The 24,795-nt window shown below is 39.7% G+C and overlaps 1 protein-coding gene across 5 annotated transcripts in view; it reads right to left on the bottom strand.

Annotated features, from left to right (window-relative positions):
* Nucleotides 1-24,795, bottom strand: part of LOC119140662 (protein Hook homolog 3-like) — a 155,192-nt gene that overhangs the window by 36,537 nt on the left and 93,860 nt on the right. For 4 of the 5 annotated variants that reach the window (XR_005101673.1, XM_037372184.1, XM_037372186.1 and 1 more), the window contains 8 exons: nt 14,091-14,178; nt 13,503-13,572; nt 10,263-10,403; nt 8,576-8,663; nt 4,901-4,906; nt 4,109-4,143; nt 3,192-3,274; nt 423-523 (listed from right to left, as the gene is read on the bottom strand). Coding sequence is in view for 4 of the 5 variants with exons in the window: in XM_037372184.1 (XP_037228081.1) it covers nt 423-523; nt 3,192-3,274; nt 4,109-4,143; nt 4,901-4,906; nt 8,576-8,663; nt 10,263-10,403; nt 13,503-13,572; nt 14,091-14,178 (612 nt within the window). In the remaining variant the exon portion in view is untranslated. The remainder of the gene's footprint in view (nt 1-422; nt 524-3,191; nt 3,275-4,108; nt 4,144-4,900; nt 4,907-8,575; nt 8,664-10,262; nt 10,404-13,502; nt 13,573-14,090; nt 14,179-24,795) is intronic. The other variant, XM_037372185.1, reaches the window with a different exon arrangement.

Here is a 24,795-nt window from a genome sequence, read left to right as displayed (position 1 = left end):
AACAAATACTCAAGAACTATTCCAGTAAAGGCTGAGGTTTTAAAGTTTGTCCTAGTAAACAGCTGAAAAAATTTTTAAAAACATATGATTCCTAGCATGGACATGACTTCAGCCAAACTGCATAATTCACTGATGAGCCTGTAAGAACTCCCACCAAGAAATAGGTTATCATAATTTCAGGAAGTGATTAACACCATCTCTGTGTTATCCACTGGCATTTACGACTCTTAAGAAGCTTTGTCTGGGTAACTCTAATATAAATCTGTATCAGTGGGGTACATACATGTACAGAAGTAGTACAAAGGGTTTTGGTTAGATAGTAGTCATGAGTATAGTTAATTAATTTAGTTTTATTCCCACAGAGTGAAAATGTGGTACAGCCTGTTGGGGAAGGATTGTTAACTTGGAACCCAGACACTTACACTTTTGGCCTTTTCCAAATACTTTTTGTATCGTTCTTCCATTTGTTTCATTTCTTCATCTTTTTTTCGCAAAGCTTCTTGTAATTCTTCAATTTTGAGTGCTTTATGTCAGGATTAGAGAATAAAATAATTGCATTAAATTTATTTACACGCATTTAAACAGACATTAAACCCACAGCAGGACTTTAATTCGGTTAAGAAAAGCTTACATAAGGAATTAAAAATTCTTATTGATGCAGTGGACACAATAAGTTTAATTCAAAACCTCAGAAACGCATATGAAAAATGGTATATTGTAGTTCAAATGAACAGAAGTTTAACAGCGCAGTGAGAAGCAAGGTTGTTGCTCATATCTGCCCAAAGGTAGTAATGAACAAAATTCTTCAAATTGTGACATGAAAACACTCCAATTATGTTTTCTTCTGTCCTTGTTTCAGCTGGGATGGAGTTAATTATCTTCTTAGGAGCTAGTTCAGTGCTGTGTTTTAGCTTTGATGTGTGACTTTTCAGTTCCCCAGGCCTTGTTAGTGAAAAGGCTGGAGGGGCGCAAGGAATTGGGAGGGGACACAGCCAGGTCAGCTGACCCGAATTAGCCAAAGAGGTATTTCATACCATGGGCCATCATGCTTGGTATATATACCTGGAGGTTGCCTAGGGCAGGCAGGTTGTTGCTCGGGGACTGGCTGGGCATTGGTTGGTGGGTGGTGAGCAGTTGCATTGTGCACCACGTGTTTCTTTCTACCTTGCCCTCTGGATTTTATTCTTTCCCTTCCCCTTTTCATTATAACTGCTATTGTCATCATTGTTATTATTGTTCTTTCATTTTCATTCTATTTCAATTATTAAATTGTTCTTATCTCAACCCTTGAATTTTACATTCCTTTACAACTCTCCTCCCCATCCCTCTGGGAGAGGGGAGTGAGCGAGTGGCTGCATGGTACTTAATTACAAGCTAGGGTTAAATCACAACATCTTCACATCATTCTCAAGAAGTGATGCAGACCAACAGGACAGTTTCACTGTACAGACAATTTCCTGTGTTGATTTAAGAATGTGCCAAGCCACTACTACTTGTGCAAGCTATACATACTACTTGCATGTCAGAGAAAGATCAAATTTGTCATTGTTGATCAAATAGTATATAACATTGGTGTCTGGTTCTCAGACAATGATAAATGTTTGACAAGACAATCTATTTGTTTTGTAACCTCATTTTTCAGTTTTTATTTATGTTTATTTACAGTTTTCTCTCTATGCATAAGGAAAACACAAAGATGATGACTGGGTAAGATTTCTTCCACTGATCTGTTACAGAACCAATTGCAGGTATTCATCAAGGCTATAGAATCTGTTTTTCAATATTGTATAATTCTGGCACAAACTTCTTGGCTATAATTCAATCCAGTTAAAAGAATCCAAAGAAACAACCCACACACCATTTACCCTACTCATGGAAAGAAAGGAAGAAGTATAACTACTATAACTGTTTTTGTCATATCAAGATAGAAGCTCAGCCCAAGGTTTTCCACAAAAAACTTACAATTCAAGTAAGCTAAACAGAAAAGTCTGATTATGCTCTAAATTTTAGAAGTTAGGGACTCAGAAAACCAGGCCCCTTTCTGCCTTGCCCCCACAACTGAGGCCTGTTAAGTATGGAAGTATTACATACTCATTAACTACTCAGCCTCTGAATTTCATCTCCAGTTATCATTTTCTAAAATGTGGAATTTTGTAACATAATATTGTTCTGTGGTTTTAACTGGAAACTAATGAAAATTTCTTGGATCTAAAATTTACCTAATGATTATGCAATCATTAGGTAGCTGGAAAGCTGCCAAGCAGAAAAGGACCTGGGGGTGTTGGTCGACAGCCATCTGAATATGAGCCAGCAGTGTGCCCAGGTGGCCAAGGCGGCCAACAGCATCCTGGCTTGGATCAGAAACAGTGTGGCCAGCAGGACTAGGGAATAATTGTCCCTTTGTACTCTGTATTGGTGAGGCAGCACCTTGAATACTGTGTTCCGTTTTGGGCCCCTCACTACAAGATAGATATTGAGGTGCTGGAGTGCATCCAAAGAAGAGCAATGAAGCTGGTGAAGAGTCTAGAGAACAAGTCTTATGAGGAGCGGCTGAGGGAACTGGGGTTGTTAGGCCTGGAGAAAAGGAGGCTCAGGGAGGCTCAAGGGGGACCTTATCACTCTCTACCACTACCTGCAAGGAGGTTGTAGGCAGGTGGGTGTCGGTCTCTTTTCCCAGGTAACAAGTGATAGGACAAGAGGAAATGGCCTCAGGTTGTGCCAGGGGAGGTTTAAATCGGATATTAGGAAAAATTTCTTCACTGAAAGGATTGTCAAGCATTGGAACAGGCTGCCCAGGGAAGTGGTTGAGTCACCATCCATGGAGGCATTTAAAAGACATGTAGACATGGCGCTTAGGGACATGGTTTAGTGGTAGACTTGGCAGTGTTAGGTTAATGGTTGGACTTGATGATCTTAAAGGTTTTTTCCCAACCTAAATGATCCTATGATTCTATCATTCTTTGCCATGGTGGGCTCTAAAATGTGATCTGCTACATCTCAAGAATTAGTAGCATGTTTTTGGTCATTATAGCTTTCAGAGTAATTAACACCACATACCACTACCACTTGAAACATATTTTGGTTTTCTTACAGCTTTCATAGATATTAAATTAAATATTAATTAAAGATCATTCCCTGCATGCAAAACATTTTACAGTTAAAAGAAATGGAGTGCATATCAGAAAACTCACAATTGTTATTACATCTTGGTTCCAAATCCTCAATAATAGCTCGTTTCTTCTGTAGCTCGTTGTTAGCTTCATGGAGCTTCTCACTGTTACAAGCCATAAAAACATGCATTATTTTTCCAATACTCTTATCCTCTTGGATGAACATTAAATGATAAAATAAAAAAAACCCAAACCCTTGGAGTATGGTATATTTTGGGAGTAGTATGGTATATTTTGGGAGTATAGTTGACTTGGCTGTGAGGCACGAGGACATATGTGTTAATGTCTATGAGAATGTTTATAAAATATACTAAAAAGCATTACCATATATGCAGAATTATAAAATCAAACAGCTCTATTCTCAGCCCAGAATTATATACTTACTTTAGAATTTACAATAAATTGTAGAAAGCATGCTTGAAGTGTATAATATCAATAGTTGTGATAAGATTTGGGAAGAATGGCTTACCCCCTCCCAAAGTTACAGAGAGACTATACTTTCTAGTAAGCCAGTTAACAAGCAAACAATTCTTTAAGTAAAACTTCCAGTTTAAAAAAAGTGTAAAATTAAGAACAGTGCAGAAATAGTATAACAGAAAGATCACACTCACTAAAATGTTATTTTTTATTCCATAATGTATACTAAAATATAAAAAGGTAAATATTGTTTATATTGAAATGTTTTCCTCAGAGCAAAATTAATTATTCCTCTTAACTTAAGCTTTACACTATTTTAAATATAATTTTCTAATCACCAGAAATAATGCTTCAATAACAGATTCTCTACATATTCCTGAGCTATATGCATTTCTCTTCATATATATCTTCCAAATGCACTACTGCCTGCCCACTACTGTTAGTGGCTAAGCATCTGCTAAGCATATGGAAAGCAAATAATTTCATGTGGCAAGCAAAATATGGAAAGCTTTATTACTTACAGATGCTCTTCAAGTTTCTTTTGCAGAAGCAGGGACTAAAATAGAAAGTCAAAGGTGTCAGTTACTTTAATATGTTATGGTGCTTAGTATGATTTCAGTTCTATTAAAATATATAATTTAACAATTATAACCAGAACACAGACATTTAATTTCACCCATTTTTAGGTCATAATTGTATAGCAGTTTTCTGTAGTTGTTCTTTCCTTGATAGCTGTGGACTTCCCCAAAATCAGAATGCCTTATAACTTCACAAATACTTTCTTGGAATTGGATCAATATATGAGAGATCCATTAATGACAAAATTGTATTTCAGTTGTTTTCATTGCTTTGTGATTCAGTACTTTTGTAGATTAGACTAATTTAAATTAGACTCAATTAAATTAATTTAAAATTAGATAGTGGAAAATTTGCTTGAAGAGCTTTCCAATGCATCAAAGCAATTTCACATAAAGACTCGAGGTAAAATTCTGTCCCTGCAAAAATTAGATGGAGTAGAATGCTACTGACCAGAGGACAGCAGAAATTTTATCCTCAATTGCTCTGCTTTTCTTTGTTTTCATATTTTTCTTTGCCTAAAAATATGTAAATATAATACACCTTATGGTGTTCTGATTTTTGGCTAAGTCACATTTGAATAAGCTCTTGTCAGGGGGGATGGTGGTGATGCGCTTCAAAATAAATTTTAGTTTAATCATAAACTTGCTTTATATACATCAAGCATCTTTTAAAATCAAAACCATAAATGCCTATAAAGTAAAAGTAGTATTAAGTAAACAGAAAGCCATACTCACAATAGCCTTGAGCAGAAACCCATGCCAGGAAACAAAGATGACATATTAGCATAAAGCAAAACCAGCAACCAACAGAAGAAACTATTCAGTAACTCATGAACAGAAAAGCTTAAATCCATGCATTTTTTCCAGACATGTACATTTTTCTTACTTCTCTGTTCTCATTAACAGTTTAATCCTGTCATATTTTCTGGAGAGTTTGGGAAAGCCAGTAAAAATTATCCATACTGTGTTCAAGTATATGAAGGCTTTTCCACTTTCATACATATGCAAACATCATACTCAAACCACAGTTTCAAAGAAATGCAGTTGCTGTCATGAAAAGTAATTTTAACATTGAAGTCACATTAGTAGCTGTACTGTTTTTGGCTGGGATAGAGTTAATTTTCTTCATAGTAGCTTGTATGGGGCTATGTTTTGGATTTGCGCTGGAAACAGTGTTGATAATACAGGGGTGTTTTGGTTGTTGCTGAGCAGTGCTTACACAGAGTCAAGGCCTTTTCTGCTTATCACACTGCCCTGTCAGTGAGTAGGCAGTGCACAAGAAATTGGGAGGGGACACAGCTGGGACAGCTGACCCCAACTGATCAAAGGGATATTCCATACCATATGACATCATGCTTAGCAATAAAAGCTGGGAGAAGAATGAAGGAAAGAGGGGATGTTCAGAGTGATGGTGTCTGTCTTTCCAAGGAACGACGAAGCCCTGATTTCCTCGAAATGGCTGTCAATGGGAAGTAGAGAACGAACTCCTTATTTTGCTTTGTTTATACGTGTAGCTTTTGCTTTACCTATTAAACTGTCTTTATTTCTACTAAACTGTCTATCTCAACCCATGAGTTTTTCTCACTTTTACCCTTCCAATTTTTTCCCCCATCCCACTGTTGGGGGAGCGAGTGAGCAGCTGTGTGGTGCCTCACTGCCTACCCAGTTTAAACTACAACAGTAGCAAAGCAGCAGACAGTATGTTGGGCTGTGATAAACATGTAGAGATACATGTATTATGGTGAGGAGTCCTCAAGGGCTCTTATGTCTGGGTGCCAGCAACTGGGGAGACTGGGATCCAGTGGTCAGCTACTGGGCAGATTGAGTGTCTGAGCCCTGTTGCTGAAGGCATCCACATTATACATATATACATATATTTGCACTAGTGGACCTCTATCCTGCTCAGCCAGAGAGGGGAGCAGGATGAAGCTGTTGGTGCTGTCTGTGTTCATGTGAGTGCTCTGTGTGTCTGTCTGTGATCTGTATGGCCAGCCATGTATATATGCATATATGTGGTATATAAGTGTGCTCTGTGTGCGTATGCTTACTGGGAATATATTGGTTGGACCTGGAGACATGGAGCTGTGGCAGCCTCGTCTCTCTTGGGCTGATGAATCTGGCCTAAATTCCCCTAACAGATTTAACAGGTTGGCTGCTTTGAGTAGAAAGATGGAGCAAACATCCAGACCCTTAAAGGTACCTTCCAACTTAAAGTATTTTCTGATTTGAACAACCTGGTCTAGTGGCAGGTGTCCCAGCCCATGGCAGGGGGGGGTTGGAACTAGGTGATCTTTAAGGTTCCTTCTAACACAAACCATTCTACGATTCTACATTTTCTTTTCTGCTCGTTTAAGAGTACATGTAGGCAAATATTCAGAACCCAACAAGATAGGTCCATGGAGGTAGTGCCTATATATCACTGCTCATGTGGTCAAATTTATACTGAAGCTAGGAATGCAGCTGGTGCATCATGAGCTTCAAGCTCTGCCTGGTACCCACATCAGACTGTACAGTTCCATGTGTAAACCTGTGCTGGCATGGTTTTGCTGATAACAGAACCCAAACCAGCTCAGATTATACCTACATGGGCTGTAGTCAGTCCTTTAAGTGCACTGTAGACATATCTTAAATCACTGTCTAAACCAAAGCCTCAAAAAAAGGCTAGATTTAAAATTACAATAAATAAAGGTATATTTCATTAGACTGAGATTATTTACAATACTCGCTACATCTGAGAATATCTTTCATAAACACATTGCTCAAAAAGTAAATCACAAAACAAAGCTTTATATGTCAACTACTGAAAATAACAAAACTCACAAGAAAAAAAAAAATGACCTGTCTTATCATAAATGCTTTCTCTGGGTTCCTAAACTGTAAAAGTGAAGTTTCATTTTCTGGTATGTAAATATAATAGGCTAGGTGCATTTTAAGAAATATCATCAGAAGTTTTCAGGAGAATGTTAAATTTAGCAATATTATAATCAAACTTGTCAAATGGAACTGCTAAAAACTCCTGTCTGTATTCACTAAGCTTGAATTTCAAGTATATTTAAATGCATTCCTTGACAAGACAGGATGAAATCCTGACTCCAATGAAGTGAACAGAGGTTTTCCTCTTGATTTTCAGTGGGACCATGATTTGCCTTCAGCTCCCACAACTCTTCTTGCCAGAGTGGAGCTGAGAGCAACAAAGATCCTTTTTCCGAGAGACTAACAGCATGTCAGTAAAGTTGTGTTATTCTTCATGCCAATACCAAAGTATCTGTGCTCTGATCTCACTGAGCTAACAAGGCAGAAATGTTTATGAGAGCATGAGAAAGGTGAAGACTTAGCTGAGAATTACTTAGATTGTTGCACTGCTGAGGAAACCCTAAGATTTCTCAGCCTTTCGTACATGCATAACAGAAACAATATCAATTGGGTTGGGCTTTTTAAGACTTCCTACATAAAAATGATAGTGATAGTGTTAGTAATAAGGGTTCCATTCAACTGGACACTATTAAACAGTGCCCCTGTTAAGGATGCCAAAGATCAAAGATTCTGTTGAGTCTGTTTACCACAAAACATGCAAAGAGTATATTCAGATTTTAATCACCCTGAAAAATTTGGTTTTGACTTGTAACCAAGACAGCAAAGAATATAATGGAATGACATAATAGTCTAGACCCATTTTAAAATTAATTATAAGTTAATTCTTAATAATATTTTTCTAAATAGGAAATCACTGCTTTCAGGACAGTTCTATAGCTTCTACTCTCAAATAAGGGAGGTGGCAAATAAAATTTTCAGTGGAAGATTATAATTTGTGTTCCCACACTAACCCTGTGACAATGTCTTTATTTTAAATATTAAAATGTATAGTATCTAGGTATACAGAAATAGAAAATATTGCACTGTGTCAAAGGACTGCTCATTTGACTTTTAGTTTTGGCTTGCATGACATCTTGCCTTAGAGATACACATTTATATCAGCAATTACTGGGTTTCCATTGGCAAGAAAGGTATTTACTACTATGAAGAACAGTTAAACAGAAATACCTTGGGATATTTTGCTAAGAAATGGAAAATCAATGTATCCTTAATTTCCTAAAAATGTCTCTAATAACATTTTTTTAAATAAAGCTGAGTTTACCACTGGAATGGGCACATTGAAGGGGAAAAAATATTTAATTCCTTTTCTACAAAGAAAGTTTTTATTTATTCTAGAAAAACATTTCATTTTAAATTTCTCATTGAGAAAAATACAGTTTAAAAGTAAGGCCATAACAGCACATATGGAAAGCTACCAGAAATCCATATCTGCATTATTTCTTCATGATGTAACAAGAGCAAGAGATATTATGTAAAGCTGAAAGGTAGGATAATAGCAATTACTTGAACACAAGTTTTACATACATTTCTACTTACATCTTCAGCTTTTGCATCTTGCTCCTGCAAAGACTTCTGTAGTTCTTCAACCTGGGACTGTACTTCTAGCAGTCTCTGATTTACCAGCCTAGGAAATAGATAAAATTTATTTTTCAGAAACAATGAATTACAACATGATGAAATTCAAGATGTTTAGTGTGAAGCATTATCAGGACATCTATGAAAGAGATACAACACTATTTCTTTATTCAAAATTGCATTTGGTTTATGTGACAAGGTTTTGGTAGTGGGGGGAGGGGGGCTGCAGGGGTGGCATCTGTGGGAAGAAGCCAGGAGCTGTCCTGTGCTGGACACAGCCATTACAGCTGGCTCTGAAATGGACCCACCACTGGTCAAAGCTGAGACAATCAGAGAAGGTGGTGGTACCTCTGAAAAAGCATATTTAAGAAAGAGCAAAACACTGCCTTGGAGTGAGGAGTGAGGAAAAAAGTATGAGAAACAATCCTGCAGGCACCAAGGTTGGAGAAGAAGGAGGGAGAGAAGGTGCTCCAGGTGTCGGAGCAGATATTCCCCTGCAGCTAGTCAAAAGGACCACAGTGTTCCAGGTATTCCCTGCAGCCTGTGGAGAGGACCATGCCAGAGCAGATATCCACACTGCAGCCCAGGGAGGACCCCATGCCAGAGCAGGTGGATATTCCCCAAAGGGCCTGTGGCACAGGAGGCATGGGGAACGCAAGGTTGCAGTCAGTCCATAACAGTTCCTCTCTGCTGCTCCTTCCTCCTGATGCTTTTTCCCTGCTCCAGCGTGAGTCCTTCCACAGGCTGCAGTCCTTCAGGAAAAATCTGCTCCAGCATGGGTTCTCACGAACTGCAATTCTCTCAGGAAATATCCAACTGCTCCAGAATGAAGTCCTCCATGGGCTGCAGGGGAATCTGCTCCAATGCCTGCAGCACCTCCTTCTTCTCTGACCTTGGTGTTCACACTGCTGTTTCTCACTCTTTTTCTCTGTTTGTCTGTCCAGTGTTTTTGCCCTTTCTTAAATATGTTTTTCACAGAGGTACCACCAACTTTTCTGATTGGCTCAGCTTTGGCCTGTGGTGGGTCTTCTGCAGAGCCAGCTGGAACTGGCTGTGACTGGTCTAAGATTCTTTCTGCTGACTTTGTCCTCACTGATCACAGTATTCTGTGGATGAAGCAAGACAGCTAAAACCTACTGCATACTACAGTAAGAGAAAATTCAGTACATAAAATAATGGACATTTTTTTATCACCGTAATTTTCATAAAATACTCAGTTTTACAAAAACTAGATCATCTTGACAGAAGCTCTAACATCTGTGAACATACTTTTAAAGAACAAAATAGGAAACAGAAGGGAAGATGGAAAATGTACAGGGAATGGATGATCAGTAGGGAAGATAGGGGATTCTTTTTGTTATACTTGCTTTACAGAAGGAGAAGCTGAAATAATACATGGTTCATTTTGTGAGCTTTTGCATCATTCCAATTGCAGTCTATTACAGAATTCTTTAGCTCACACTGCAGGCTCCAGACACTGGAACAGCATTGAATGACTAAGTAGACTCACAGGCTGGTTGAGATACTTTTTGATAGGGCTAACCACATTTTTTTACATAAGGAACATGGCCTTGTCAACAGTCTGCTAAGACAGAAGTGTACGGCATTGTTAGGAAAGTCACTGGAACAAAGGACAATACTTCCTTACCTGTTCTCTGTCTCCAATTCATTCTTCCGTAAATTTGTACCATCAAGCAAGCTCTGCAACAAGGTGATCTTTTCATTGTCACAATCTTCTTGGTTCAGCTTTAACATCTTGTTCTCATGCTGAAGGCGAATAAGTTTCTCCCTAAACAAATAAAATCTACTAGAAGCAGCTTGCCATTTTCTATAAAGAATAGAACAGTTTACCACAGGATGTATAAAGATAACAAAGATCTTTACCAGTTTTAGAAATAGATGAAACTACAATTCACTCTTGATCTCCAAATTCAAACTTGATTAAAAAAGACTGCAATTGTACAAAACACAGAAGAGGAACATTGCCTAAGGGCCCAGATTAGATCTGAGAACAAGGTCAGACAGACAGGTAGTAAGCAGAGCTGGGTATCAGGGTATCAAAGGATACAGGTTGTAAACTTAGCTATCAATAAACTACTGCATGAACCTGGGCAAGTCACTTCCCTCCTCTTGGCCTTCCCCCCTGCAGCCTCCATGAATGTCACTGTATTGAGTCTGGCTGGGATGGAGTTAACTTTCTTCATACAAGCCCATATGGTGCTGTGTTTTGGATTTGTGGCTAAAACAGTGTTGATAACACACTAATATTTTGGCTATTGCTGGACAGTGCTTGCACAGAATCAAGGTTTTTGGTTTTTTCCCCACTCTTCTCCAGCCCAGTGAGTAAGCTGGGCATGGGCAAGAGTTTGGGAGAGGACACAGCTGGGACAGTTGACCAGAATTAGACAAAGGGATATTCCATACCATATAATGTCATGATCAGCAATAAAAACTGGGGTAGAGGAAGAAGGGGGAGGGATTTTTTTGTGTTCGGAGACTGGTTGGGCATTGGTCTACCTATGGGAGATGGTGAGTGACTGCCTTTGCATCACTTGGGTTTCTTTTCCCTCTTTCCACCTATTAAACTGTCTTTATCTTAACCCATGAGTTTTCTTGCTTTTGCTCTTCCTATACTCTCCCCTGTCCCTTTGGGGTTGTGTGGGTGCTTAGCTGCCACCCAAGGTCAACCCACAATACTTGCTTAACTTGTTTATTTAGAATGAGTCCAACCAAGAGCCCACAGACTGAATCTACTTTGTGAAAGAAACACTTTCACCCAGTCTGCAATTTTTCTCTATGGGATGAGAAAAGATGGTTGAACAGAAAATCTTTTCTGAATGGCCAGATACTCTTTTTGCTAGCTTACAGTGGAGAGATTCAAACTCTGTTGTCATGGAGAAGATAGAAGAGCAGTAGTTGCTATTCCTGTGAGTGGGAGCCCCTTCCCATCAGCAAAAGAGGCCCCCTGCAACCTTCATGCTTCATTGGAATCAGTGGCAGCGGCCCATCTCTGTAGATCAGGACGAAGCAATCTTCCCAGCTCAACCACTACTACTGTCCATCTTTCTGAAGTAAGCAAGGAGGCCAAGTTTAGCGTGTCCAGACAGCCAGCACAGATGTATGTTAGCCTGAAACCAAGCTTCTGGAGCTGCTGAAGGTAAAGAGGCAGTGAAGTCTACATGGCTTTGCCCAGGTATTTACAGCATTTAGGATCCTGTTCTCTCCTGTACAAATCATTTGAATGTTCATGCAATAACCCCCTACTTTTGTAATACTGCCTCAAAGCATTACTCTCCTTCTCTGCTGCTAGAGAACAAAACTGAAAGGAACTACTCTTATAGCAATGCACAGCAACATGGCTGGAAGAGAAACAACTTGTTTCTGTTATTACTTACCTAGCAAGATATCCTTTAACTACTCTATAAAGTTTCCCAAACCCATATGCAACTTTCCAAATATTGAAATAGTTTTACCAACTTTTGCAGAGGAAAACATGAGTTCCTAAAGATCTTGCAGACTTCTGAGATGTGAGTGGCCCTTAATGACTTCAAGTTACAGTGATACCAGGCACTCTGGCAAGGCTAAACACAAACATTTTAAACCATAGTGATTTTCAGTCCTGTCCCTTCTCTTTCTTCTAATAGTGCATGGCTGTTCTAATGCCATAATGCAAATGCATTTTAAAATCTATTCTTCATTTTGACAATTTTAATATTTTTTCCCCATACATGGAAACATAGAATGGTTTGGGTTGGAAGAGACCTTAAAGATCATCTAGTTCCAACCCCCTTGCCATGGGCAGGGACACCTTCCATTAGACCAGGTTGCTCAAAACCACATCCAACCTGGACTTGAACACTTCCAGGGATGGGGCATCAACAACTTCTCTGGGCAACTTGTTCCAGTATCTCACCACTCTCACAGTAAAGAATTTCTTCATAATATCTAATCTACATCTACACTCTTTTAGTTTAAACCATTACCCCTTGTCCTATCACTACATGCCCTTGTAAAAAGTCCCTCTCCAGCTTTCCTGTAGGCCCTCTCTTCATTCTCCCAGTCCTTGCCTTTGCCTTCGGCGACTTGGGCGGTGTGGCTGAAGCACTTCCTGGTGAAGATCGAGGCAAAAAAAGTTGTTGAGTACCTCAGCCTTCTCCATTTCCTGGGTAATCAGGTCTCCTGTTTCCTTCCAGAGACAGCCCATGTTTTCCCTAGTCTTCCTTTTATTACCAATATACCTGTAGAAGCTTTTCTTGTTGCAATTGACTTCCCTGGCCAGATTTAATTCTGTCAGGGCTTTAGCTTTTCTAACCTGGTCCCTGGATGCTCAGACAATTTCTCTCTATTCCTCCCAGGCTACCTGTCCTTGCTTCCACCCTCTGTAGGCTTCCTTTTTGTGTTTGAGTTTGTCCTAGAGCTCCTTGTTCATCCATGCAGGCCTCCTAGCATTTTTGCCTGACTTCCTCTGTTGGGATGCATCACTCCTGTGCTTGGAGGAGGTGATCCTTGAATATTAACCAGCTTTCTTGAGCCCTTCTTCCCTCCAGGCCTTTATCCCAATAACAATACAATAACAATATATTCCATTGTTACAAACATTTTTGTCTGTTAAAGTACATAAGTTGCAATTGTATGAATTCTTTGCAGGAGGAGAAACCCAACTTGAATATGAAGGGTTCCTTTGTTTCTCCTTTTGAAACAAGACAAACTTGAGAGAGATCAAGTGAATCTTGTCTATAAGCATAAAGGGTGCTATTGTATGAAAATCCAAAGGGAAGGAGAACAAACGCTAATCTTAGAATTTTTCGAACACTGAAAACCAGATAGGAACGGTCATTTATTTGCACATTCTAAGGCTTAAGCAGAATAAAAATATGAGTTAACTTACTTGATTTCAGGAGTAACAATTTCCACTGCTAGACTGTCTGAAGGTTCATGGCTTACCAGGGGCATCAGTGCTGTGTCAGGAAAAGAAAGAGATATAAAGTATACCAGGAAAAATAGTAACTTTCTTTTAAAAGACCAGGAATAAACTTTTTTTCTACAAGTTGATAGATTTACAGTAATGTTCTTGAGTAATTGGGAAATAATAGAAATGTCAGGCCTCTAGCAAGAAGGAAAGGCAAGCACAACACAATGTGGAGAAAAATCAATGATCCTATTTTCACCCATTTTAGAGAACTGATTTTATGTTGGATAGTTTACTGATTGGTTTACATAAAAATTAAAACAATACAACGTAACACATGGAAATGAATTGCAGCATATGAATAATTATGTAGGCATGACGAAATTGTTACATATAGGTTTATATATACATATATATAAACATACATATACATACATATATATATGTTTATATATACATATAGGCTATAGGTTTACTATCTGCTAAATAAAGACATATCCAGTATTCTCCAGAAGACATCTGTGTACTTTAGAAAAGATATATTTAATTTCGTTTTTTGTCTCTTACCTGTAGTGGTGAGTTGACCTTCCTGTGCTTGTATACATCGGAGCTCTTCAATACTTTCTTTTAAAGAATCTCTTTCTGCTCTTAATCTCTGAATAATAGGAACAACAATAATATTAGTCTTGGAACTACAAATCCATCCTTAACACTAAGCACATCGCCACAAGGCTAGCATCAACACTTAAAAAAGAAATTATATGCAACTCAAGAGATGATTTTCATGTGAAGGAATTTCAACTTATTTTGGAATAGAATTAATATCAAACAATTTGTGGAAACAACAATATTTTTAAGAAGGTTTGCTGCTGCATATCACACTTGCTAGGCTAAAGATATCAGAGAAAAAGCTTACAAAATAAAAGAATTGCAGAATGGTTGAGGTTGGAAGGGACCTCTGGAGGTCATGAAATCTGATGTCCCTTATCAAGTCTCTCAGTATTCTCTCTCTACACTGGTTGTCTTGTCTATTATAATATGGAAGAACAACAAGCTAAAGGAGGCCCCTGGAATCTTGCAGCTTTGGACTCCAAACTTTCATACTTTTTGTAAAACACATTGCTTCTATTGTTAAATTCTTTGCTAAATATTTTATCACACTAATAGGCTGATAATCTGTAGAAGTTATTTTCAACCAGAAGATTTGTTTGTTCTTAATATAACCTATGAAACCCATACAGTATCTTCATAAATTTAATGTGCTCCGTTTGATACTTGTTCTAAACTAATTTTCAGCAGACTGAACTGAAACCCTTTAGTACTATAGAAATTTGGCATAGATACAAGCCTCCTGCTTATATGAAATTTAACTTTGGCATTGATTGTGCAAGTGTTACAGTACTTATTTTTGCATGGGATTGAAGACACTGCCAAGAAATGTGGGATTGTCTTGATTACTGTAAGGAAGGCATTTAATTGTAAAGAAGTCGTAGATTAGCAATGAAAAAAATGTAGGAACTAGGAGAAATAATTAATGAGAACATGAAAAAATTTCTGTAGCTTAGAGAGGAAGGAGTATGACTGAATAGTGAAATATGAGCTTATTAGGAGTTTTGGCTTGGAGGTGTATGTTTCTAGAGTAAGAAGACTTGCCAGGATATTTCAAGAAAAGCGGAGAGGAAAAGAAAATTTTATTTTTTAAATATAAAAGCATCTGAAGATAAACAAATACTCTAGAGGAGACTTCTTTTAGAAAATCAGTGTCTGATCTAAACACCATTCAAGACAATGTGGTGTGTAATCTTGTGTGTGTTTGTGGTGGTGAGGTGGTCTTTTCATAGACTTAACTGGGTTCCATTGTTTCATGTGGACTTGTGATAACATCTAGAAATTTGATCACAAGGGACCACTGCTTAACTTTATGCTAATTTAAACTGTTCAGGCATAAATTCTCATGGAAACTTATAGATGTATATTGTGTGATTCATGATGGGGGGAGGTCTTTTTTTGTGTGACTGTCAACTCTTTGACCATATAGTATTTGTGTAACTTAACATCTATTTAGATCTTCCCTGCATTTTTAACATATTTCCTTCCTTTTCCTGTTATAGGTAAGCAACTTGAAGAAAATTTTAAAAGGAATAATGGATTATAACCATGAGGTAAGAATATTCTTAAGTAATCTACATTCACTTATCTTTTGTTATATATCTTCAATGTACAATGTAGTCTGCTGATTTTTAGGTCTGGACTTTTTCAGTGTTGGGCACTCAAGGAGTCTTGTAGCCTGTTCTCATGTGTTAGCCCTCTCAAAATTGATTGCCCACATTACCATACAATCATGTATGATGGAAGGTACCTCCAGAGGTCATGCAATCCAAAGTTGTTTTGTTTTTCCAAAGCAGGGCCAACAAGAGATGATTGCTCAGGGCCTTGTCCAATTGATGTTTTAATACCTCCAAGGATGGAGATTCCACAGCCTCTCTGGGCTGGAGTTCCAGCGTTTAACTACCTTCATGGGGGAGAAAAAGGCTTTTCCTTGCATCAAACCAGAATTTCCTCTGTTGCCTCTCATTCTATCACGGTGCATTTTGAGAAGAGGCTGGCTCCATCTTCTCTACACCTTCCCTTCCTCTAGGTAGTTTTAGACAGCAATACAAAACTCACCTGAGCCTTCTCTTCTCAAGGCTGAACAAACCCAGATCTCTCAGCTTTTCCTTGTACATCACATGCTCCAGCTCACCAATTGTCTTGGTAGCCCCCACTGGACTTATTACGGTATGTCAGTATCTGTTTTTTACTGAGGAGTCCAGAACTAGATACAGGACTCCAGGTGCGGTCTCACAAATACTGAATAGAGGGGAAGAATCACTTCCCGTGATGCATTGTCTGTGTTCTTGCTAATATGTGGTTGGCCTTCTTGGCTGCAAGGATACACTGCTGCTTCCTGTTGTTGTCCACCAGGACCCCCAGGTTCTTTTCTGCAACATTGCTTTCTAGCCAGTTGGCCCCAGCCTCTACTGGTGCAGTGTGTTACTCCTCCCCAGGTGCAGGACTTGGCATTTGTTCTTGTATTTCATGAAGTTCTTGCCAGTTCACTTCTCCAGCCTGTCAAGGTCCTTCTGGATAGAGGTTCTACCTTACAGGATATTGATAATTTCCCCCAATTGGTATTGTCTGTGAACTTACTGAGAGTGTACTCTGTACCATCGTCCAGGTGATTAGTAAAGATAGCAAACAGTACTTGCCCCAGTATCCATTCCTTAAGGATGTTGCTAGTAACCATTTGTCAGTTGGACTTTGTACCACTGATCACAACCCTCTTAGCTGAACAGTCCAGCTAATTTTGCATCCACCCTATTGTCCACTTATCCAGTCCATATTTCACCAATCTGGCTAAAAGGATACAATGGGAGACTGTGTCAAAGGCCTCATTACAGTTGAGGTAAATGACATTCACTGCTTTCCCCTTAGTTATGAGTTTCCTGTTCATCCATAGTGACCTTCCATGGTTGCTCAATTTCTTGCATGTTGGAATGGATGTTTGCTGTGCTTTGAGAAGGTTGTCCTTGAAGACCAACCAGCTGTCTTGGGCCCCTTTGCCTTCCAGGACAATTTTCCTAGTAGCAGATACAAGCTGAAATCTATTCTCCTGAAATCCAGGGCTGTGATTCTTCTATTTCATTTGTCAGGATTTTTATCTCCACCATTTTTTGATCATTACAGCCAACCTACCCTTGATTTTTCACATCCCTTAACAGTTTTTCCTTGTTTGTAAGTAACAGGTTCAGGAGAACATCTCCCCTAGTTGGTTCATCAGTCATCAACATAAAGAAAATTATTTTCATTACTCTCAATCTTCTGGATTGCTTGTATCTAGACATGTTGCCCTTTCAGCAGATATCTGTGTGTTTTAAGCCTTACAGTACCAGGGCCTGTGATTGAGGCTGCTTTTTTGCTTTCTAAAAGAGGCATCATATACTACTTCTTAGTCAGGCTGTCTGTAACAGACACCTACCACAATGTTACCTGTGTTGGTCTGTCTGCTCAACTTGACCAACAGGTGTCTGACTGGCTTATCACTCATTCCAAGGCGAAGCTCCATGTATTCAAGCTGCTCCTCTGCATAGAGCATCCATGGCAACACTCCAGCTATATGAGCTAGCCTTCCACTCCTTTGTGCCTTTCCCATCATACTGTCCCCCATGCCATGACTTCAGGTTATGGTAATCCTTCCCCGACTTAACTAATTTAAAGTAGTCCTTGCTATCTTAGTGAGCCTATCAGCAAAGACTCTCTTGCCCTGCTTTGTCAGATGGATTCTGTACCTGATCAGCAGTTTTCATTCCTCAAAGTGAGCCTCATGGTCATAAAAATGAAAGCCCTGCCTGTGACACCAGGTTTTGATCTTCTGTGTGCATCCACTCATACCTGAGCCTTCTTCCCTCACTGGAGGGATTGAGGAGAACACCTCCCTTCCCCTCTGAGACCTGAGTCTCTGGCAAGCAGCAAACCTACCAAGACGTCAAGTCAGGTCTGGAGATGGACACCTTCATCCCCTGCAGGAGAGAGCCTCCAGTAACTATCACCCTTATGTTGTGTGGACAGTTGGCTGAGGCTCACTGGCTCTGATGCCTTCCCTGAAGGGAGGTAATCTTCCTCACTTGTTCCTGGTGCAAATATTCTGTCAGAGCTTCATTATTAGTCTGATAGTTAAGTTTTAGAATACAAACAGGAGACATTTTTGATAATGATTCTGTTTTGGTGATGTCTTTAAACTGTGCCTCTGAACTTTCTCCTCTCTTCCAACCGAAGACTGCTTCTTTCTCCTCCCCTTCCCTGGGAAGAGAAGAGGGGGAGGAAAAGCACTTTTTATCATCTCCCCATTGTAGTTAATTAAAATGTTTTAATTGAGTGTTAGTCTAACCACTCTGTTATATAGGAGGGTGTTATGCAAATTTAAAGATTAATCACTCCATACGACAAAGTTTTTCAGTGGTGAATCTTCATCTCTGAAATCTGAATCTAGTTTGAGTGATGTTTTGTAGTAAATTGGTTAGCACAGTGTGATGCATAGTCTGTTCATTGCATGGGAATATTTCTTGTCCCAAGAAACAATATTCACCTCTTATAAATATGATGAGGAAGATGACTGCAAATACAATGCTTTAGAACAAACAGATTTTTCTAAAAAAACTGAGTACCTGAAGTCAGATTCATAAGTCCATATTCAGTAAATGGTCACCCCTCCAAGTGCTGAATATCCATGCTAAAGTTACTATTTTGAGAATAGATGTTTGAGTAAATGTTTTCTGTCCTGACTTATTTGATCATAGTTGAACTTATTGGCAGGCTATAAGTACATTTTAGAATTAATTTTCATGGTTTTTGACATATGTTTTTCAGTATGTGCCCTTATACTTGCACCAGTGCCCAAAGTCTGTAGCTACTTTTGACTTTTCATTTAAAGTTTAAAGGATCTTTCATTGTAGTCTTTTGGTACACACATCTTCACTGTTCTTCAAAGAACAGTTTGCTTTTAGCTTCTGAATTAATGAATACTGATAACTATAATTAAAATCATTCAGTCATAGAACGTTAGTATAGCTATGACAGAACTATGGCAGCTCCTTTTCAGCTAGTTGGTATATATGATTGTTAGGAGTCTAACAACTTTATTACCTAAGTCAGCAAGCAATAATGATTGATTTACTAAATTGTACAAATATAAATCTACAAGTGTGTTAAGTGTGACACAAACACATGCCCCCTACTGTAGTGATGATTTTGGCAACAGCAGATACGTATTTGATTCTGCTACTTAGCCTTATTTATACTTTTGTTACCAGGGTCTTCCTCCCTGCCTCTGCAAAGCCCTTTTACACAGTATAGGTGAGAAAAATGCTTGGGTTTTACCTGGTGCAGCTAAAAACCTTTGAAAAGCTTTTTTATGACAATTTATTTAATTGTAGAGAAGTGTCATAACTTCTTGCTTGAAAGAGAAAAGTCTCTCGGTAATCTCTCTCTACACTGGTTGTCTTGTCTATTATAATATGGAAGAACAACAAGCTAAAGGAGGCCCCTGGAATCTTGCAGCTTTGGACTCCAAACTTTCATACTTTTTGTAAAATGTTCTGCTATTTATTTTCCTCAAATAAATGAAAGGTGTCTGTTTCATCACAAGACATTTATTCTGGAGCCTAACCTTCCTTTTGTTGTATATGTCATTGAGTTTTGTTGCAGTATTAAAATTGTCAGTTACATTTATTCCATAATCCTAAATGACTCTTTCACTTCCATGTGCCCCCTCTCTCTCACCATGCCTCCCTCTACCCCTTGTACTCACTTGCCTGCATTCTCCTTCTAGTCCACCTTCTCTCCTGCACCCACCTTCTCTTCCTAGCTCTACCTCCCTTTCTCTCTCGTCTTCTCTTTTGCCTTCCCTCTCTCATTCTTTCTCGCCTTCTCTTAGACTCCTTCTCACTGCTTTGCTCACCTTTTTACCCTCTCTTGCCTACTCTCCCTCACCTTCTCTCTCACTCTGGCTCTTTTGCACTCACCACTTCTCTCACAGTCATCGTGATCCACCCCCCCGCCGCAGATACCTTTTCTCACCCTCTCATGCTTTCTCTTCATTCTTTTTGTATTTACATTTACTCTCTTTAATTGCATGTTGTACACTAGGTCAGGTCCTTTACTCATGGCTGAAAAATTAGTTGGTTTTGGCTCTGGACGTGCTAAGTATCCTTAGATTAGACTTACAAAACTTTTAGACCAAGTGTTTTACAAACTGAGATTTATTATTCACTCATGCTAGATGTCTTTTATTGAAGTAAAACATTTCTTACTTTGCAATGGTATGATTTAGGAATTCAGACTTACTTTATTCCAGATGGAAAGCTTTTAGGCATTAGATAATTTTAATGAAAAAACTTAAAAATAATTAATTCATCAAGTGCTGTTGATTAGCTTTTTTTAGGCCTACCTACGTTACCTTTCCTTACCTGGACAAATCTTGTTCTTGATAACCTTGAAACTAAAACTTTGTTATTAGTTGAGACAGCTTTCCAAAATGTCACCTTTGTCAAGTGATAAGGATGGGTTTATATTTTGAAATGCATATATGAGCTGGTGCAATTTTTTTTTAGTTTCTTTAAAGATGGATTTGAAAACTATGCCAAATTAGAGTAAGTGCTTCCTATTGCCTCTGAATCATCTTTGTATTTTGTAATGCATGTGTACGTATTTATAGTGATGTACATATGTATGCAGATTCTAGGGCAACAGATTAATGACTTCACTCTTCCTGATGTTAACCTGATTGGAGAGCACTCTGATGCTGCAGAGCTTGGGAGAATGCTTCAGCTTATTTTGGGATGTGCTGTGAATTGTGAACAGAAGCAAGGTATTAAATTTTGAAAGTATGTTTTGCTTCTAGGGTAGTTAATGAAAATCTAACTTACTTTTTAAATCACTGAGGGAAAATGATACGCTGCTATGAGACACAAGTTTACTTTTTCTAAATCATAATACTACTTTATTTTACAGGCAATAAGTGATGTTATATTATGAGCTTTACTAAGCGTACAGGCTGGAAATGTGGAATTGGTTTTGCTTTCAATATGCATATTTTTAGTTTGGGTTCCCTGAGCTGAAAAGGGAATTCACAAATGAAAAGTCTCGCCCCCAACCTTTAACTATTCATGTGTGAGGTAGCTCTGTGAAGTGAAGAATCAACAAATGTAATTTACACATCCTTCGCTGTGACCCTTGCATTCAGGAATGTATCCCAGTATCTTAATGCATGTCAGAGAGCCTTCATTGTCACCACATGCCATCTACTGACAATTGAGACACTAGGGTTTCTGAGACTTCTGCACAGGGTTAGCACTGGAGTATGGGAGATAGTGCACTTCTGCACCAGTAGCTGGAGTCCAGGCAGGATATCCCAAGGACATCTAAACTCTCACTAGAGGCCTATATTTAAGCTACTAAATACCACCTCAGCAGTTAGTGGAAAACACTTCTGTCTCCTCTGGCTTCTGTGGTGCCAGTTCCTTACCTGACCTACAAAGTAAAATGGGGACCCATTCTGTTTCTCGCCATATATGGCAGAGTATTTGCTAAATGGTAAAAGCATTTCTTAAGGTGTTCCAGGGCCCTTGTCACATCCTTGGGTGTGTGATGTCTTATTGCTATCCAGTTCCCTTAAATTATGTTTAACTCCAGTCGAATTCAGGTAAAAATACAAAAAGTAATTCATAACACTTAAAATCACAGAATCGCAGAATGGTTGAGGTTGGAAGGGACCTCCGGAGGTCATAAAGTCCAATGTCCCTGATCAAGCAGGGCCACCTAGAGATGGTTCCCAGGATCATGTGCAGATGGCTTTTGAACATCCCCATGTATGGAGATTACACAACCTCTCGGGGCAACCTGTTTCAGTGCTCAGTCACCCTCACAGTAAAAAAGGGTTTCCTGATGTTCAGATGGAACCTCCTGTTTTTCCATTTGTGCCCATTGCCTCTTGTCTTGTCACTGGGCACTACTGTAAAAAAGCCTGGCTCCATCCCCTTTGCAGCCTACAGTAGGTCCATATCTCTTATGTACTGAGGAGCCTGGAACTGGACACAGGACTCCAGGTGTGGCCTCACCAGTGCTGAATAAAGAGGAAGGATCACCTCCCTCGACCTGCTGGCAACACTTGTCCTAATGCAGCCCAGGATACCATTTCCCCTATTTGCTGCTGCCAGGTGCCCACCAAGCCACTCTATCACTCCCCTCCTCAGTAGAGGGGGGGGGGGGACGACGACAGGATGGATGGACAGGGACGGGACAAAATAAGATTAAAAACTCATGGGTTGAGATAAAGGCAGTTTAATAAGAAAAGCAAAGGAAACAAAAAAAAAATATATTCTCTGCTTCCCATTGGCAGGCAATGTCCATCCACCTCCTGGGAAGTAGGGCCTCAATACATGTAGTGGTTGCTCCAGAAGACAAATGCCTTAATAATGAATGCCCCCTCCTGTAGAAGAATGGCTGCAGAAGCATGGCCTTAGAATCTCTGAAGATCTGCACAATCCAGGCCTGGTATTAGAATAGGCCTGTAATCAGAATTGTACTGAAGTTGCTGTGCTGAAGTTAACAAGAAAAGTAGCCTTGAGCTATTCTTGAATGCTGAGACCGAGTAATTATGTTGTGCCAACAGGCTGTGGCTGTAACAAGATACAGCTGCTGGGAAAGCAGGTGCAGGGCCAAGAAAGATAGGGACTGGTATGGGAAAATAGGGAGTAACAAACTACAAGGCTGAAGCACAGCAACACAATTAGCTACATGGATAGAATGCTTATTTTAGTCATGATAATTAGGGGTGTGAGAACCGTGCGCGTTTAGAGACTACTAACCAATTATATTTCTGCTTTACGAATATGCATGTGTATCGGTTCTATATAAGTAGTGTTAGAAACTAATAAAGTTGAGCAAGATGCATAACTCATATTGAGCGTCTTCTTGACTCCGGCAAACCCTTCTTCCAACACCCTCCTCTTCCTCCTTTCCCTTAGCTTTTATTGCAGAACACTACTTCATATGGTACTGATATGTGGAATCAGACTCCACAGTCTTATGAGATTGTAAAGTAGGTATGTTTATTCAGCGCTGGGCAGCACGGGGGGGGGGGGGGTGGTGTCACCCCACCAAAGCCGTGCACGCCTGGGGCGGCAACAACTTGTCTCAATTTATACAATCAAATGTTGCATATACATAAGGTTTCCAAATATGCCTATACATATTCATGACCCATCCCACTTCATATTAAAATTAGTTCCAAGAAGTCATTTCCATAAGTCCCTCCCAACTGTGCTTGTGTGGTGCCTCTTTGTGGGGATGAAGCTTGGTAGTTTCCCTCGCTCTGAACGTTTTACCTTTTCTCTTTGCGCAGACTCAGTTGTTCCTTGGTCTTTGTCCAAATTATAGAGTTGGTTTTAGCTACTTCTCATCAAGAACTGTCCTTCAGGAGGAGCTGTAGACTCCTTGCTTCAGTTAATTTACACAATGGTTAGTAAACAAAGCATTATTTATCAACAACAATCTAGATAATTGTTAAGCAATTAGATCTACTAAAATTTCTTTAACCCTTTCCCTCAGTATGGAATATCTCTTTGGTCAGTTTGGGTCAGCTGTCCCATCTATATCCCCCCCAAGCTCCTGCCCAGCCCCAGCCTACTGGCCTTTGTGGGGGGAGTTTGGAGAGACAGCCTTGATGCTGTGGGAGCGCTGCTCAGCAGTAGCCAAAACACTGGTGTGTTGTCAACACTGTTCTAGCTACAAATACAAAGCACAGCACTATGAGGGCTACTATGGTGTCCTGGTATGGGGAACATTAACTGTGTCCCAGCCAGACCCAGTACAGCACGTTGCTGGCTCATGTTCAACCTGCTGTCCAATAGGACCCCCAGGTTCTTTTCTGCCAAGCTGCTTTCCAGCTGGGTGGTGCCCAGCATGTACTGGGTGCCTGGGGTTGTTCCTCCCCAGGTGCAGGACTTTGCCCTTCCCATTGTTGAATTGTATGACGTTCTTGTCAGCCCATTTCTCCAGCCTGTTGAAGTCCCTCTGGATGACAGCATGACCCTCTGGCATATCAGCCACCCCTCCCACTTTTGTGTCACCAGCAAACTTGCTGAGGGTACACTCTGACCCGTCATCCAGATCATGAATGAAGATGTTGAACAGGACTGGACCCAGTATTGACCGCTAGGGTATGCTGCCAGCTGCTAGTGTTCAACTAGACTTTGTGCCACTGATCGCCACCCTCTGGGCCCAGCCATTCAGCCAGTTTTCAATCCACCTCACTGTCTGCTCATCCAGTCCGTACAGCTTCTCTAAGAGGATCTTATGGGAGACAGTGTCAAAGGCCTTACTCAAGTCAAGGTAGTCAACACCCACTTGCTCTCCCCTCATCCCACCAAGCCAGTCATTTCATCACACAAGTCTGTCTGCCAAGTTGGTCAAGCATGACTCCCCCTTGGTGAAGCCATGCTGACTAATCCTGATGATTTTCTTGTCCTTCATGTGCCTGGAAATGGTTTCCAGGATTAGCTGCTCCATCACCTTCCCAGGGATGGAGATGAGGCTGACCAGCCTGTAGTTCCCTGGGTCCTCCTTCCTGACCTTCTAGAAGATAGGAAGGTGTACTGGTTTTGGCTGGGCTACAGTTAATTTTCTTCATAGTAGTTTGTGTGGTGCTGTGTTTTGGATTTATGACCAAAACAGT

This window comes from Falco rusticolus, chromosome W, assembly GCF_015220075.1.
Source record: "Falco rusticolus isolate bFalRus1 chromosome W, bFalRus1.pri, whole genome shotgun sequence".
Classification (NCBI taxonomy): domain Eukaryota; kingdom Metazoa; phylum Chordata; class Aves; order Falconiformes; family Falconidae; genus Falco; species Falco rusticolus.
Note: the sequence above shows the minus strand (reverse complement) of the source record. Positions and strands in the feature narration are given on the sequence as shown.